Below are 16,593 nucleotides of genomic sequence, written 5' to 3'. Positions count from 1 at the left end.
AGTAACTTGTGCATTGTTTTACTTACTTGTTTTTGACATATCCGACCGAACTACAAACTTTCCAGTGATGTCTGTGAGAAAGGTATATTCACTCAATCCACTCAGCGCGCTTTGCTTATCAGCTCGCGCGCATCAGCTATACAGGCGTTAATACTGAATGTTTAACATTATATTCATTGCATACATATACTTCGTAGTAGACATCCTTAACTCCTTTCTGCTGTCTGTTGTTGGTGTTTCTTTGTCTGAATATGGCGCTTATCACATGCTGTGTGGTATCGGTGTTTGGTATCGGGGCATTTTAACGAGTACGAGTACAGGAGACCAGTATCGGGCCCGATACCGATACCAGTATCGGTATCGGTACATCCCTACTCATTATTTGCGTGCATGTAAACATAGCTATTTTCATGTGCATTGCAGGTGCTTTACATGAAGACCTTTTATTCTGTTTGGCCTATCAATCTGATTATAAACCGATTGTTAGGTTGCATGTAAATGTAGACACTGCATTTTACTGCTGATTCTGGTTGTCCGAGGAAGCCTTGACTATTGTTTGAAGGCCTGATGTGCAGTAGAACAGTAGTAGAACAGCACAGCATCCAAAACACTGTGCTGCTGTGCTGTGCTGTGCTGACCTGCATTGCTGGCTCTATAAATCATATGCATCATAAAAAGAGGCTCCATATATCAGAATATCAATGTGTTATGAATAAATGGCTAGCTCAATAATAATAAATGGATGTTGGAAGCCTTCCACCATTTACCTCTTTCATTGGCTGGATTCTGCAAATCTCTTTCAGATCCGGACGATGCTTCTAACTTAAGATTGAAATGATGTGACTTGTTTGAAAAAGTTTCATTGTTTATTTGGCATTTGTGTTATCTTGCATGGGTAATAAGCCTCCACGAGCTTTCATGGTTGTGGTTGCCAGATTTCAAGAGTTTAAATCTGCCAATCAGAGCTTTTTACTTCAATTGATACATTTTCTGCCCAGTGCTTAACTTAATCTTCCCAACCTGACAACCATGCCACTTAACCATTATCATGCAGCCCTACATCATCCCATCTCCATTATCCCAGTCTTCACTGAGGTTAAACCTGTAGGTTTTAAGATTTGTCTGGCTCAGAACAGCCTTTTTGGGGTAAAAGCAGACCAGTTGAAAAGGCGTCTATGAAATCTTGTCATTTATGTAATCAGTCATGTTATGAAGTCTTTATTCACCTCAGAAACTAACCTAGAATATACAGTTTTCTTTTCTGCGAGAACTGCATTCCTTCCCTGTTAACGAATGCAGTCTATTCCTGTTTGGTTTTCTCACTGTCGACTTCAGGGATCATAATGTCACACCTCTTTTTAACTCTCTCTCTTGGCTCTGGCAGAACTCTCACATGCTCTCAGTTTGATCTCGCTCTCTTTCTTCGCCACTGTCTGCTGTTTGCCTTGCTGCAAGCTGCTTCCATGCACACCAGCGATTTGACACAGCTTCTTTGTGGCTTGTTTGGGAGATCGCGGAGGGCAGGCCTGGTTGCCAAGGCGCCTCCAAAGCTCTTAACTCCATCCAAAGACTGTGTTTCATTTGTATTCAACTACACAGCTCTTCAGATGCTCAGGAAGAACAAACCCAGACTCCAGTTGATTTGTGAAGTGTCTCCTGATAAAGGCAAACACAAAGGATGGAGATGATACCAGAACGCCTCCAGAATGTGGCTGTAGTGTTCATCACACACCTAGTGTTTCCTCAACTCTTTGTTTAATCTGTTGATCTGTGGTAGACATGCAAGTTTCCCGTTTTAACCCGCAAGACTGTTTAGATTTTAGAGGAACGTGCATGTTCTTGTTCATTATGTGCTTTCAGATGTTCTGGAAGTGCGTGTACTTATCTCAAAGTGAATAAATAGACTTCATTATCCGAATCTAGCTAATTGTAATGGTCTTGTAATTGAGATTTTCTGCCCTTGATGTAGTCAGTGTGTTAGTTTGAGGAATAGTTGATAAGGAAAGGCTATATAAAGGCTTGCTCGACTGGCTCAGTGTTTCATCCCCACCCTCTTGTGCTTTTCCCACTAGACTTTTTTTCTGTTCTCCAGAACATTGTTCTCTGTTCAAACATGTCTTGACTTGTACACAGTGACTTGGTTTCATTTGTCAGTTTGTCTTGATGTTTTGGCGGTGCCATCATGTTTTATTCTGCTTTGAGATGTCGCACTGAGATATATTTGGGTATCATCTTGTGTAAATGTGAATATTACAGTAAGTGCATTCTCAGAAATAAAGGTATAACAGCTGTCACTGGGGCGGTATCTTTTCAAAAGGAACTCTTTTGCACCTTATTTACCCCTAAAAGATGCATATTAGTAGCTTAAAAGTACATACTGTAATAGCACCTAAAGAGTATATCAGTACCTAAATGGTACATATTAGTACCATTTGAAAAGTGATGTTCAAACCACTTTTATATTGCTCACAAACAATATAGGCTATATTTGGTATCATTTTATGCCCAAACTAAGAGAGCCTTTTAAAATGCCATCAATGCTGTGAAGCCTTTTTTAATGCAAGTATGTAGATGATCTGTGTGTTTGGGTGGTTTTAAACAATTTTATGGAAAAATGTGGTCAAATGTTGTTACTTATAAGTGATTCAAGGAATCATTATTATGATTTCTTCCATTTCCAGATCTTTAATTAAATGTTTAGTTCATGCTGCGGTAGGGCTGGACAATAATTCAATAGGCTTTTTTAAATAGTGTTCATATCGATATCGGAATTATATCGTATCGACCGAAATTAAGAAATATATCGTGATATAAATTTTGGCCATATCGTCCAGCCCTATGCTGCGGTTTGTGTCGCAAATAAACATCAGTGAAAACACACCTACATTTGTTCCAATGTAAATTAAAGTTATGAAACTTTAAAGTTGATTTAATAAAGTAAATTAAACTTAACCGCTTTACATTTTTGTATTGATTGCCTGTCAATAGCAACTAAAGAGTTCACGAATAGTAATGATTTCACTTGTAATTGCTTTCAAATGAGACCTATCTCTTTTGCAGTCTCTGCAATTTGTGCAGGTATAATTTAACAATTTCTTAATGACAGATAAAAATGGCACTTTGACTAAATTTTACTGAAAAATGGAAATCCCCAGTTCGTTCTTATGGGATGTTCTGAGTTGGTAACCGTAACCAAGGGAGGTGGAGTCTAACAAAGAATAAATTCATCTGCTTTTGTAGACAAAACAAACACGGATCTGGCATGTTCTGTCAAGTGGCTTGTTGTTTAGTGTGTAAAAGTTGTAACGCTCCTGTCTCCTCAGAATTCCTCCATGATGCCTGAGGTGCGGGACCTTTCAGACGCCCTGCCAGAGATGCCCATGGACCCGATCACTGGCGTAGGGGTTGTGGCCTCAAGAAACAGAGCTCCCACGGGCTATGATGTGGTGAGTGTCTGATACAGTACACTCATACAGATAATAAAGATAGTGTAGAATGTGCATTAGGAAGTAAAACTCTTTGTTCCTCCAAAGCATTTGTCAAGAAATGACATCTGTTAGGAAGTTCTTCTAGTTCCTTTGCGGTTTGGGTTAGTCTCTCTACATGAGAAGCTGTGGCAATGTTTGAAAACCTAGTGAGCTGCCCACCTAGACATCATTTTAGTCATAGATTAATATGGGTTTTTCCATTTGTCACTATGATGATTTACATTGTGCATTTATTCATTTAGCAGACGCTTTTATCCAAAGCAACTTGCAAATGAGGAAAACTTTGGGGTCAGTAAGATTCCATTTTTTAAAAATGAGTATTTAGCAATAGAATTTAGAATTTTGCAACAATACATTCAATTATTCAAAAGTGACTGTAAATACTCAAATAGAATGCTGTTCTTTTTAAGTTTATATTTGTGCAAGAATGATGAAAAAAAATAAGTTTTCCACAAAAATTCAAAATATGAAGCTATTATAAACATTCATTAAAAATGAGAAATGTTTCTTGAGCAAATCAGCGTATTAGAATGATTTCTATATATATATATATATATATATATTAGGGCTGTCAAAATTAACACGTTAACGCAAACTCATTTTAACGGCGCTAATTTTATTAATGTGCGATTAATGCAGAGCGCATTTCCTGTTTGACCCGTTGCCTAGCCCGTAGTTGGAGAAATGGAGATGCTGACAGTGTTGCCAACTTAGCGATTGAGGTTTTGCGTCTGCTCTTTTCAGCGAGCGGCTGAGAGGAGTAGCGCTTTAAGCGTGCTTTCACACTTGGTTCGCTTGCCTGGTCCGAACCTGAGTTCGATTGCTCCCCCCTCCCCCTGCCCCCGCTGGACTGTGTTCATATTATTATCAGGAAAGACAGAAACACACACACAACACATTTTTATCAAATAATATGTCATTTATAGCGGTTGACTTCCGTGATTTGGTACGATTGCGTTCACATCAGCAGCGAACCGTACCGGAGTTCACTTGAACCGTACCCCAGACCACCCTTTTTTTAAGTGGACTCGGGTACGGTTCGCGGGTGCGCAACCAAGTTCGGAAGATCGCGTTCACATCATAAAAAACGAACCGAACTCTGACGTCAATCGAACCCGGGTGCACACCAAAAAATGTCCTGCAAATAATGTAAACAGGCTTGTGTAAGTAAATTGCTCAGTGCAAAGAAAGAGAAGTAGGTAAAGGGAACCTGGTATTTCTATGTTCTTTTTTTCATTTGTCTAATAGACATGAAAAAGTTATTTAAAAAACATCTATGACCTATGAAACATGTCTAGTCTTCATGCTCTATGTTGAGTATGGTTTCACTAATAATAAACATACATTAGCATAACACATCCATATTTGTCCATGTCCATGTTGATTAGAGTTTTAAAAACTTGAAAAGTATTAATTCAAGGTACATTTAGAACAGATAAAAATGTGCGATTAAGTTGCGATTAATCACGAGTTAACTCATGACAATCATGTGATTAATCGCGACTAAATATTTTAATCAATTGACTATTAGGGTTGGGCGATGTCTACCAAATTGGCATCGGATGATGTATAGCGAATCTCGAAAGTGAAAGTAAAATGAGAGCGCGCAATCGAAAGCTGTATCAATAGTGGCTCCCTGATGCCCGCAATTTATATACAGTCGCCTATACTTACCCAACGATATAATTGTGAGAAAAAGTATTGAAATATTTTTTTATCCTCCCATCTCGTAGGCTATTTATTCCCTTTAGGGTTTCCGTAGTACACTTCATTTCCTTTCCAAACAAGGAACTGGGATGCGGCGGATTGCGGGAGAGGGGCTGGGGGGGGAATCACAATGTCAGCTTAACATCGTGATGTCTGTCAGCAATCGGCGATGGACGATGGCAGCGTCTATCAGCCCAATCCTAATATACACACACACACAAAATTTAACAACAGCAAATGAGATGGACACACATGCTGATGTTGAATAATCCTTTTTGTACACATTTTTTTTCTCAGAACACACACAATTTGTTTGAAACACAATGTTTATTAATTTACAAGGCTGTTTGTGGATAGACACAAGGCAAGCTAGCACTATGGTTAATTCAGGCAAGCAGTGCAATTGTGCAATGTTCTAATAATGGTCAAAAACCTGCTAAATAACCAGGATCAGTGTATCACCACCCTAAAATGCTGACTAGATAGGCAGCTCGGTAGGTTTTCAAACACTGTCATTCCATCAATGTGCAAAACAGCTATTTCTATGTCATATTTCAGTCTTATGTGGCACTTGGTCTACACTGATGGGTAAAATAGACTTATTTGAGTGCTGTAACATGGCAGGCCTTGTGGAATTGTTGATATGTAATACAAGAACGATGTTGGATGTATTCCACTGGGGTTTTAGAGTTGGTATCAACAAAGAGGCCTGTAGATCTGCTCACAAACCATGTTGATCTCAGTTGCAGAAAATCCCTGATCACGGTGGCCTCAGTTCAAAGGCGTTCAGAGGAGAAACACGATCTGTATGTGGTGCGCTTGTTTTCCCAGCACCTGACTTTTAAATGCGCACAGATTTGCAGGCGAGATCTGCGTAATCATTCCACAAGAAATGTGAAGGGGACCAGGAAGACGTCTTTAAGAAAGTGTTTGCGTACAGTATCAATGTTGAGCTCTATTGTAATATCTGCTTTATTTTGTAAGATCTCCCAGAGACTGTTTTCCCGAAACCTTTTGGAAAAACGCCACAGCATAGTTTTGTGATTAATGATGCACCTCATTAATAGCCCTACATGAACGTCACTTCACACCCTAGAAAGTACACTTCTGATCACAGGCCTAGCTGCTGACTTTTTGTGCCATTAAAACATTTTTGCACCATTGCATTTGCATGTTTTTTGGTAGGAACTCACGCCTGATCTGGATGTACTCTGGCAACAGAAAAGGCAGCGGGGTTGTTGTTTCCTTTGGCCGTCACAGTCGTTGTCGTCACTCCAGCGCAGAGCTTAACAATGCTTCCTGTGTGGATTGCGAGATTGTGTGAAAGCGGGGTCTGTTGATAACACCCATTCCACCCCCAAAACGTCTTCTCAAATCACAGAAACACTGCAGTCTACATGCAAAGCATCAGAGGGAGAGAGTAATCTGTTGTTTCCAGCACTAACAGTGAGCTTCTTGTGTCTTTCTGTCTGTTCAGTATCAAACTACAGAAGTCCGAGGTTTGACCCTTGGACAACCCCTAACGTCTGAGCTCTTCACTGACTTTATTGACTCATCACTTATCAAATATCTTTCCAAATTGTCTTTTAATTGATTAAAATGAATGTGGGTTTGTCTGTACAGTGAAAATAGGCAAAAAAAAATAGGCAAAAAACAATTAATGCCTTCAAAAATAGGCAAAAAATAATCATCCAATTGAGTTATACATTGGTACAAATATTATGAATGTTATAAGGGTTCTAGGCCTGTGGATCACTAATTATTAATTTAGTAATTTAATGGTGCTTTTAAAGCCAAGTATAACAACAACAATAATAAAAAATAATGTTGTTATAATTATAATTAAATATAATAATAATAATTTATTATTATTATACTTTGAAAACACAATTAATTATCAAATTTGAATAAAAAATAGAATAACAATTTTTTATACAAATATTTTAGTGATGCACAAGCCTAGAACTATTATTATTATTATTTATTTATTATTATTATTATTATTATTATTATTATTGCGTTATCTTGAGATTTGGAATTTAAATCATTTGTATGGTTCGCATGTATGGTTATATCTAAAGTGAAGTCTGCTGATACTAAGCAGGTGCAATTTTACAATTTTATTACAACAGGAAACAGGAAATACGGACCGTTTTAGCAAGCCTTGACTTTACATTTAATCCAGCTCTTACCCGCTGGCCTTGCATTTGTTTCTTCCTTTGTTTGTTTTTGTTTTTTTACACTAGTTTTGCATGATGCTGTGTGCCCTGACCTGGAAAAAACGAGGGCAGCAAGTAGTATCACAAAGCAGAGTGGGTAATGGTGGAGAGTCTGAAGACAAAGCAGTCTTTTAGGATCTTTTCAGTGGGGTCTATACAGATTGAAATTGTTTTGCACATTTTGTATTTTTACAATTAGTGTATTTTATAAATTTGTGGATTTTATTTCAATGCTAATTATATCATTTAAATTAAAAGTTCAAATTTAGTTAATTTATTATTTTTGTCATTACAAATAATTTTATCTGCATTAGAATGTGAGTGAAAAGTTTAATTAAAAATTGACATGAATTTGAGAGCATCTCAGTATTTGGATTGTGTCTCTTTTGCTTTAATGACAGCAGTGCTGCAGCTACATGAACAAAACCTGATGATCATGTTCTCCGGCATGATTTGAGATGTTTCAAAGAGCATCTCGAGCTTTAACAAAAGCAAGAACTCCTGAGCGAGTTCACATGGTCAATGTCACAAATGTCCTTACATTTCAGTCACTTAGAAATAGTGCATAATATGAAATGTTCCCTATTAATTTCTTTAACTTGAAGATTTTTCTAATTCTTTTTCCAATTTTAATTAAAAGAATCCCAAATTTCAAGTCTTAGACATTTGCATCTCTCAAGATTTCTGTGTGCATTTTTTAAATGAAATATTACTGACACTAATGGTATACAACATGGTATTTGGTGTATAAATGAGTGCACCATCATGTCCGGTTCTAAGACTTAATGCTTTGTCATTTCAGACAGCAGTCTTTCCGTAGCACTCAGTGTTCAGTAGTGTTTGTCGAGCAGCTCGTGGGAAGCCAGTTGCTGTGGCACGACTGTTTGTGTGGGCAGCTCAAGCTGTTAATTGAGCAATCATGCGTGTTGCCTGCTGTTGAGATGGACATCAGACTGAAAACTGCACTGTACAGCTAGTGTTGTTAACCAGCTCCATGCTTTTTAGAGACATAGCTTCTCAAATAAGCCATTCTAAGAGGTTGCATCTCTTTATATTTGTCAGCATTAAATACTCAGTAACCAACCTCACTAATCAATTAGTTGGTGGTTGTACATCTAGGAGAGTCCTAGACAACAATTTTGACTGTCCATAATCTGTTTAGGGTAGGAATTTCCCAGAAGCCCTTGAGAAGCTAATAAAAGTCTGTTATAAATGACCAGCCTACTTTAGAATCCTAAATTAGGGACTCATTTTGGACTAAATAGGGTCTGTTTTCTGATGGATTGTTAATGTGAATGAATGTTTTGTGATGAATTGGCTGCCATACTGCATGAATTGTTTTTTTTTTTCGTTAAGATGTTCTTTACTCAGATAAACCAAGAGAATCAAACAAGTGACCTTTTGCAAATGGAAAAAAAGAAACACTTTTATAATGCATAATCAAATAAAATCTTTGTATTCTTTTTAGGTTGCACAAACCACAGATGGGATCGATGCAGACTTGTGGAAAGACGGTCTGTTCAAATCCAAGGTGACCCGCTATCTGTGCTTCACCAGGGCTTTCTCCAAAGAGAACGTGAGTAATTTCTTCAGCTCTTTATCAGATAATTGAGGAGGTTTCTTTGAAGTACGGTAACATTTTACAAATTGACATTTGTAATCCTAGATGCTGATTTGTTAATACAGCATTGCTGTGATGGCTTCTAGATGAAGTATGCTTAATAATTTCCTTAATATAAAAACATTTTAATAAAAATGTGTCCTTTATATTTATTGATTTATTGTTTATTTGTTTTAAAAAAATATTTTATATTATTTACATTTGATTTAAATGGTATTTTATTTTTTATTTTTTATTTTATTTTTTATTTTATTTTTCATTTATCATTGCATTGCATTTCATTTCATTTCATTTCATTTCATTTCATTGCATTAGGCTCTTGAGACATGCCTTACAACACGCTGTACTACTGAGCTACTTCAGTCTGGCCAAATATTATATTCATATTTATTGATTTATTTGTTTTAAAAAAATACTTTATATTATTTACATTTGATTTAAATGTGATTTTATTTTATTTTTTATTTATCATTTCATTGCATTGCATTGCATTGCATTGGGCTCTTGAGACATGCCTTACAACACGCTGTACTACTGAGCTACTTCAGTCTGGCCAAAAGGCGGATGACCGTTTAAAAGATCCAGAACGTGTTCATGCTGGAGTGTTTATATAATGTAATATGTTGCTGGAGTTGACGAGCCCTCTGTAATGTGCCACAGGATCTCGTCTATTTGTTTTTATATACAATTTCTTTTTGTTCATGAAAACAAAGCTGTTTCCGCTTGTGTCATCCCTGCGGTGTTTAGTCTCATTCTTCTTTCTGGGACAAACCTCATGCGAAAAGAATTTTAAAACCGCTTAAATGTTTAGTGGTTCAATAGCTGTTGTTTATTGTAAAAGTTTGACAAAAATAAATGAATAAATAAAAATCTTCTGGGGGGAAAAACACAGGACATCCTGTACTAAAGTAAAGCCATGTAATACAATTCAGTAGAAGCTCAAAAGAAATTAATAAGAAATTATTAAATTATACTTTGCAATAAAAAGAAGACAAGACTGTGTTGGGATTGATGCATTTAATTTTTGTTAAATTGATGCTTTGCACTGCATCCATAATGAACATATGTGACCTGTGCTGGCAAAATGAGTCACAATGAGCAAATTTTTAAAAATTAGTTATTTATATGTTCATTAAAACCAAAAGACCTTCAGAATGATGTATGATTTGTTAGAATCGGATGAAAAATTACTGCTGACTCTGTCAACTTCAAACGGGTGTAGCTCAAAGTCAATTTTGAGAAAAATCGAGTTAAAGTTTTCTGAAGATTCCAATACAAAATCCCAGAGCAACGTTGCATCTTTTCCTCCAGTTCTTTTCTTAATAATAATTACTATATTAATAATCACAATATAGCTATTTTTTATTTTATCTTTGTTATTATAAGAACAGATGCAAAAAAAACAGTAGAACAAATATAAGAAAGAAACAATGCATTAACTTTTTAATTTGACATATAAACAAAAGCATTCGAGTAAGAAAAACAAATAATCAAAATGTAAAAATCCCTTTAGCGTGTTAATTACAAATACATTATTTATTAAAACTACAAAAGCAGTTCAATCAAGAGCAGCAAGTGATTCCCTCTTTTCTTTTATTGTTAGATTAACATTAATGAGACGGCCTATATTAAGACCTACTGTAATGCACGGATCTAATATAATGTTATCAGATGTTTTTCCCCAACAGTTCCCCAAACGTTCACTTAAGACGTAACAGATTATGTTTGCGTGAATACTTAAATACTGTAATTCTGTGTATATGTGTATATTTATCGGGATCGCGCTGTCGGAAGTGCCTTTATGCACACGCTTCGGATGACAGTCAGCGTGAGAAGCGAGTGGAGAAAAGGTACTCCTCTCAGAAAACGTACAAATAAAGGTAATTAAACATCTAAAATTATTATTTGGAGCATTGGGATCGCTAGACGACTCATTTTGCCAGCACGGGTCACATATGACTGTCAGTGTTTGACATCAACACATATTTAGTGGCTTGAACTGCCCAAACAAATGACAGTATAGTCACCTTTATTTATATAGCACTTTATACAATACAGATTGTGGCAAAGCTGCTTTACAGTTTCAAATAGGAAATAGTTTATGCAGTTCTTCCTCAGTATAAACTATGCTGTTTTGAAAGTAACAAACAGCCTGTTTTATTGTAAGAGTTAGACAGGGTGGAAATTGGTTATGTAAAATCTAAATGACTTCTGGTTTTTGATACAAGAAACCATGACTAACATTGTTTTGATTATTATTGTTATTATGCATATAGTTATAATGTTAAATCCCAGACAAAGCATGCAAACAAGGGCACTGGTAGAGATGTTGTCTGTTCACATTCTCCCATATGTGCTTCCTGTATCTCTCCACAGAGTCATTTAGGAAATGTGCTTGTAGACATGATGCTCATCGACATCAAGGACACGCTGCCTGTGGGATTCATTCCCATTCAGGAAACTGTGGACACACGTAAGCACCACATGAATCTCCTCTCGTTCATTTACAGCTGCATTCTCCAGCTATTTCAGTTGAATCACAGCTGATGTATCTTTAAAACCATTATTTTCTTAGTTTTTCCATACTTGATATGCATTGTTACAGCTAAAATCTACCAGTGACATTCCAGATCAGAGTAAAAAGGAGTTTGTTTTCCACTGATGTATATGCTTTTAGACATGCAGCCTGATATGTGGTGTTTTAAAAGCTTGTGGATTTGGTTTCTATCTCGTGTTAAATAATTAATCGATTGTGTGAAATGATCCTCTTTGAAATCCAGCGCTGACCTCGTTCTGTCTCTTTGCTCTTTCTATTGTGAACTCCGTCTCCCTTTCACTTTCTTCAACATGTCCCGTTCCTCTCTTTCTCTCTCCAGAGGAGCCGGCCTTCAGGAAGAGGAGGTTATGTATCAAGTTCATCCCGAGAGACTCCACTGAAGCTGCCATCTGTGATATCCGCATCTTAGGACGCTCTAAACAGGCACCGCCACAGTATACATTCATAGGGTCAGTTAGTCTCTATACACAAGAACTTGTGGCCTAGACTGTCCTACCAATATGTGTTAATATTAAGTGAGAAAATTAATAGTATTGTGCAGGTGAAATATTAGTTATATTTGGGATGATTTTTTTTATTGACAATATAAAATTAAACAACATTAGGAACATCAATGTTACCTAACAGCTTTATATTTGGTCAGTGAAGTTTTCAAAGGAAGTCCCCATGGCGTTTTGCATGAATTGAAATGTTTTAAAGTGTGTTTAGACAAATATTGCTGTTATATTTATTATACAGTGGGTACGGAAAGTATTCAGACCTTTTGGTCCGTGGGGGGGGGGGGGGGGGGGGATGTCTTTGCATTTAGAAATCATAATGTTTTAAAACATGCAGATATCCTGAAATGATTCCTGGAAGAAAAAAAAACACTTTCAGAGCAGTATTCCACATCTTTAATATATTGTCATGAGGCTGAAATCTATTTGTTTTGATGTGTCTTTCTCAACCTGCGGTATCTGAATCTCTGGCTGTACAAAGCGCTTGCTGTCTTTATTGATATTATATTATTTATATTATTTCCTCCCAGAGAGCTGAACAATATGGGGATCTGGTACCGTATGGGAAAGGTGCCACGGACCCAGGACTCTTCACCTGTACAGAACAACACCACCAATAACTCCGTCACCAGCAACTCCACTCCAGCACCAGTCTTGCCCAAGTACGTGTTTGTGAAGTTTCAAAATCTGAGGAAGTGTGACCTGCATTCGTTGCGAAAGCTACAGAATTGAAAGAGCGAGTGAGGCAAACCGAGAGAAGGAAGAGAAACGTGAAAGGGAAAAACACTTTGTTAATAAGCAGGTCCAGCATAGCATTCCTTATATTCTGGAATAAATGAGTTGTGGTCAGGAATTCCCATATAGTTCACAGCAGAGCTTGTCGTCATACTTACAGGCAAAAGATTAATTTCACTAGCTGAATCATAAGTCAGCATGACATTGCAATTTACACTTCTTACACAGTCAGTTCCTGATTAGGGTTGGGTATCATTTGGGTTTTTTCGATACCGGTGCCAAACGTTTCGGAGAACCAGAGGACAAATATTTCAATCGATCGCTCAGGCATGGCATCGAAATGAGGCACCGAAATCTGCGTTCGGATTCGGTTCTAGTACATACCGGTTACATAGGTACCGGTGCCATATTGGTACCGGGTTTCGGTATCCAACCCTATTCCTGATGGATAAAACCCAATCCCAACAAGTCAAGTGGCTGTGACGTCATAATCTTGACGGTTCAGAAGGGTTTTTGATGTTTTTGAGAGTCTCTTCTGCTCACCAAGGCTGCATTTATTTGATCAAAAATAGAGTAAAAACTGATTCAATTCAAAATAACTTTTCCATTTGAACATTTTAAAATGTCGTTTATTATTGTGATGCAAAGCTGAATTTTCAGCAGCTTCAGTGTCACATGATCCTTCAGAAATCATTCTAATATGCTGATTTTAGAAACATTTCTTATGATTATAAATGTTGAAAACCGTTTTGGCTGCAAAATATTTTAGTAGAAAAAGTGATATAATTTTTTCAGGATTATTTGATGAACAGAAAGAAAAACAAAACAGCATTTATTTGAAATATAATTTTTTTGTAACATTATAAATGTATTTACTGTCACATTTGATCAGTTTAATGCATCCTTTCTGAATAAAAGTGTTAATAAAAATAAGCAAAAAAACAACCTGTTTTCCATGATATAACCAGAATAATTAAACATTTTATAGTGTTTTCACATGTAAAAATCACATACTTGATGTTTACCGGTTTGCTTGTGTCTTGGTTTTATACGCCCGGAGCATTTCTCCGACACAAATGGGAAGTGTCTGTTCCAGCTGTTTCCCTCTCATGGTTTCCTCTCTGTCTGTCTGCTCTCTTGATACTGTCCATCTGTGATCTTATTATATATAACAGGATACAACTGCAGTGAAGTCACAGAACCAAAAATGCATTTCAATGAGGGAGTGGCCGTCGCAGTCTGTGACCCCGAACACATGTCTGGACTCTTTCTCACAGTGTTACACAACAATTCAAGGGTCGTATCATAGAAAACAGAAATTTTCTTTTTTGTAAAAAAAAGTAGAAAAATATAGATGAATCAGTTGACTATTTGATGTATGACTGTGAACTACACCAGTCTGTGGATGTTGGCCAGTCATAACAGCTGTTATCGAAATCTAAAACTAGAAATGATCTTGTCAACCTAAATTTAGTGCAAGAAACCTAGACTAACAGAAGTGAACTTCTCGTTCCTCTATTGGACATTAAAAAGTTTGGGGTCAGTAAGATTTTTTTTTCTTTGAAAGAAATTAATACTTTTATTCAGTAAGGATGCATTAAATTGATCAAAAGTTACATTTATAATGTTACAAAAGATTTCTATTTCAAATAAATGCTGTTCTTTAACTTTCTATTTAGCAAAGAATCCTGAAAAATGCAGAAATTATGGTTTCAACAAAAATATGAAGCAGCACAACTGTTTTCAACATTGATAATAATCAGAAATGGTTCTTGAGCCGCAAATCAGCCCATTAGAATTATTTCTGAAGGATCATGTGACACTGAAGACTGGAGGAATGATGCTGAAAATTCAGCTTTGATCACAGCAATAAATTACATTTTAAAATATATTTACATAGAAAAGCTATTTTAATACTTTTAATAATTTACTGTATTTATGATCAAATAAATACATCCTTGGTGAACAGAAGAGACTTCTTTCAAAAACATTTTAAAAAATCTTACAGACCACAAACTTTTGAACAGGAAATATTTTAATGCTATTTGTAAAACCACTTTCATTCCAGCCAGCTATCTTTACCACATCACTAAGGGAGAATATCAGCAGCCCAAGACGACCAGATTTGATTCATATACAATTGTTTTGTTCCTCATGATGTGTGGAGTTTCCCTTGCAGCTGCCAGCAGAACAACATGCAGTGCATAATGAAAACATCAACTGGGTTGTGCATGTCTCATGTGTGCAGTGACTTAATCATGTTTTGAGTGTGTTTAATGGTGGGTGTTTCCCATAAGGCCGACAGCATTCTCCTGTTAATGAGTGGATCTGTAGTAAATGCACAGCTTCATCTGAGTGTGTGCTAGCAGCAGCTGCTTATGTGTAATCACAATAAAATGCCAGTTTCTAATGCATAACGTTTGTGAGGATATGCAAAACTACATTTCCAAGTAGTTAGTTCAAGTTAGTTCCCTGAGTTAGTGGTTCATTTCAGGCCTGAATTATTGGTTGGTTTCAGGTTGAACCAACCCTGATCAGACATGTTTCTTAGGGGGTGTTTACATAAAATATGTTCTTGCCATTGTTGTTATTGTTAACTAAAACTATTAAAAATTATTTTTCTATTTCTATCTAATCAGTATATTCAATTTTTCTATTTAAAAAAATTTTTGTTTATTGAAATAAGATAAAATTTTAGTGTAAGATAAACTTGAACCAAAAAAAAACTGAAATAAAATAATTACGAATTATGAAATGAGTTATTTCACGAAGTAATTTTTACGAATTATTTCATATTTATGAAATATGAAATAAACTATAGCTTAAATTTAAATAGTTTTAAAAAGCTGAAACTTGCTGAAACTAAAAAAAAAATCAAAATGAAAGCTTATTCAAAATATTAATGAAAAATATATAAATAATACTAAAAAAAACACTGGTTCTTGCGTTCAAGAACAGCTATATGGAACGCAATGTTTTATTTTTACCTTGTCATGCCATTGTAAAAACACAACAGTCGTGGCAGGATGTGTAAGACTGTTTCTAAACAGTTTTTACTAGAGCCCGACTGATATATCGTTTTGCCGATATTATCGGCCGATATGAGCCTGTCGACGATATATCGGTATCGGCGAATATGCCGCAGATATGAACATTTTTTTACAGAACGTATAACGCAGATAAAATGCTTGAAATGGTGTAATTACTTAGTTTGTCCAGCAGAGCGCGCTCCATTGTTTGCTACTGGCGACCTGGATGAAACGCTTTAAAGCTTAGTCTATGGAAAACCATTGAAACTTTGAACGGCGATGCGTAGAGGGTGGCGTTCGAGAGGGCTCCTCGAGCTGAAGGGATCCCCCGAATTTGGTGGAGATCCGCCGGCAAGTTCGTGAGATAGTGACACCAATCAACACTTTCACTTCAGTAAGGAGCTCTCTTCTTCAGGCAGCAGCATTCAAGCGTTGTCTTATTCGACCGTAAGTGCCCTGCGAAGTGGACTTCACATGAAATTTCGCCATGATTCCAGTTCCAAGGGAACGTACACGTTACATTCAAAGGGCATTAAAGTGCGCAAGACATGAATTTATATTTGCTGTGGCGCCCTGTGGCGCCCGACTGGTGGGAAGTCGTGGCCTAATGGTTAGAGAGTTGGACTCGTAACCCAAAGGTTGCGAGTTCGAGTCTCAGGTCCGGCAGGAAGGTGGGGGGAGTGAATGTACAGCGCTCTCTCCCACCTTCAATACCACGACTGAGGTGCCCTTGAGCAAGG

General features: G+C 36.7%; 1 protein-coding gene across 2 annotated transcripts in view; it reads left to right on the top strand.

The window, feature by feature from the left end:
* The window catches only part of LOC107654329 (multivesicular body subunit 12B-like), a 28,299-nt gene that overhangs the window by 5,362 nt on the left and 6,344 nt on the right, over positions 1 to 16,593 (top strand). For both annotated transcript variants that reach the window (XM_016441367.1, XM_016441368.1), the window contains exons 2-6: positions 3,324 to 3,446; positions 8,883 to 8,990; positions 11,412 to 11,508; positions 11,912 to 12,041; positions 12,620 to 12,751. In XM_016441367.1, coding sequence (XP_016296853.1) covers positions 3,324 to 3,446; positions 8,883 to 8,990; positions 11,412 to 11,508; positions 11,912 to 12,041; positions 12,620 to 12,751 — 590 coding nt within the window. The remainder of the gene's footprint in view (positions 1 to 3,323; positions 3,447 to 8,882; positions 8,991 to 11,411; positions 11,509 to 11,911; positions 12,042 to 12,619; positions 12,752 to 16,593) is intronic.

Source organism: Sinocyclocheilus anshuiensis, unplaced genomic scaffold, assembly GCF_001515605.1.
Source record: "Sinocyclocheilus anshuiensis isolate Anshui unplaced genomic scaffold, SAMN03320099.WGS_v1.1 scaffold163, whole genome shotgun sequence".
NCBI lineage: Eukaryota > Metazoa > Chordata > Actinopteri > Cypriniformes > Cyprinidae > Sinocyclocheilus > Sinocyclocheilus anshuiensis.
Note: the sequence above shows the minus strand (reverse complement) of the source record. Positions and strands in the feature narration are given on the sequence as shown.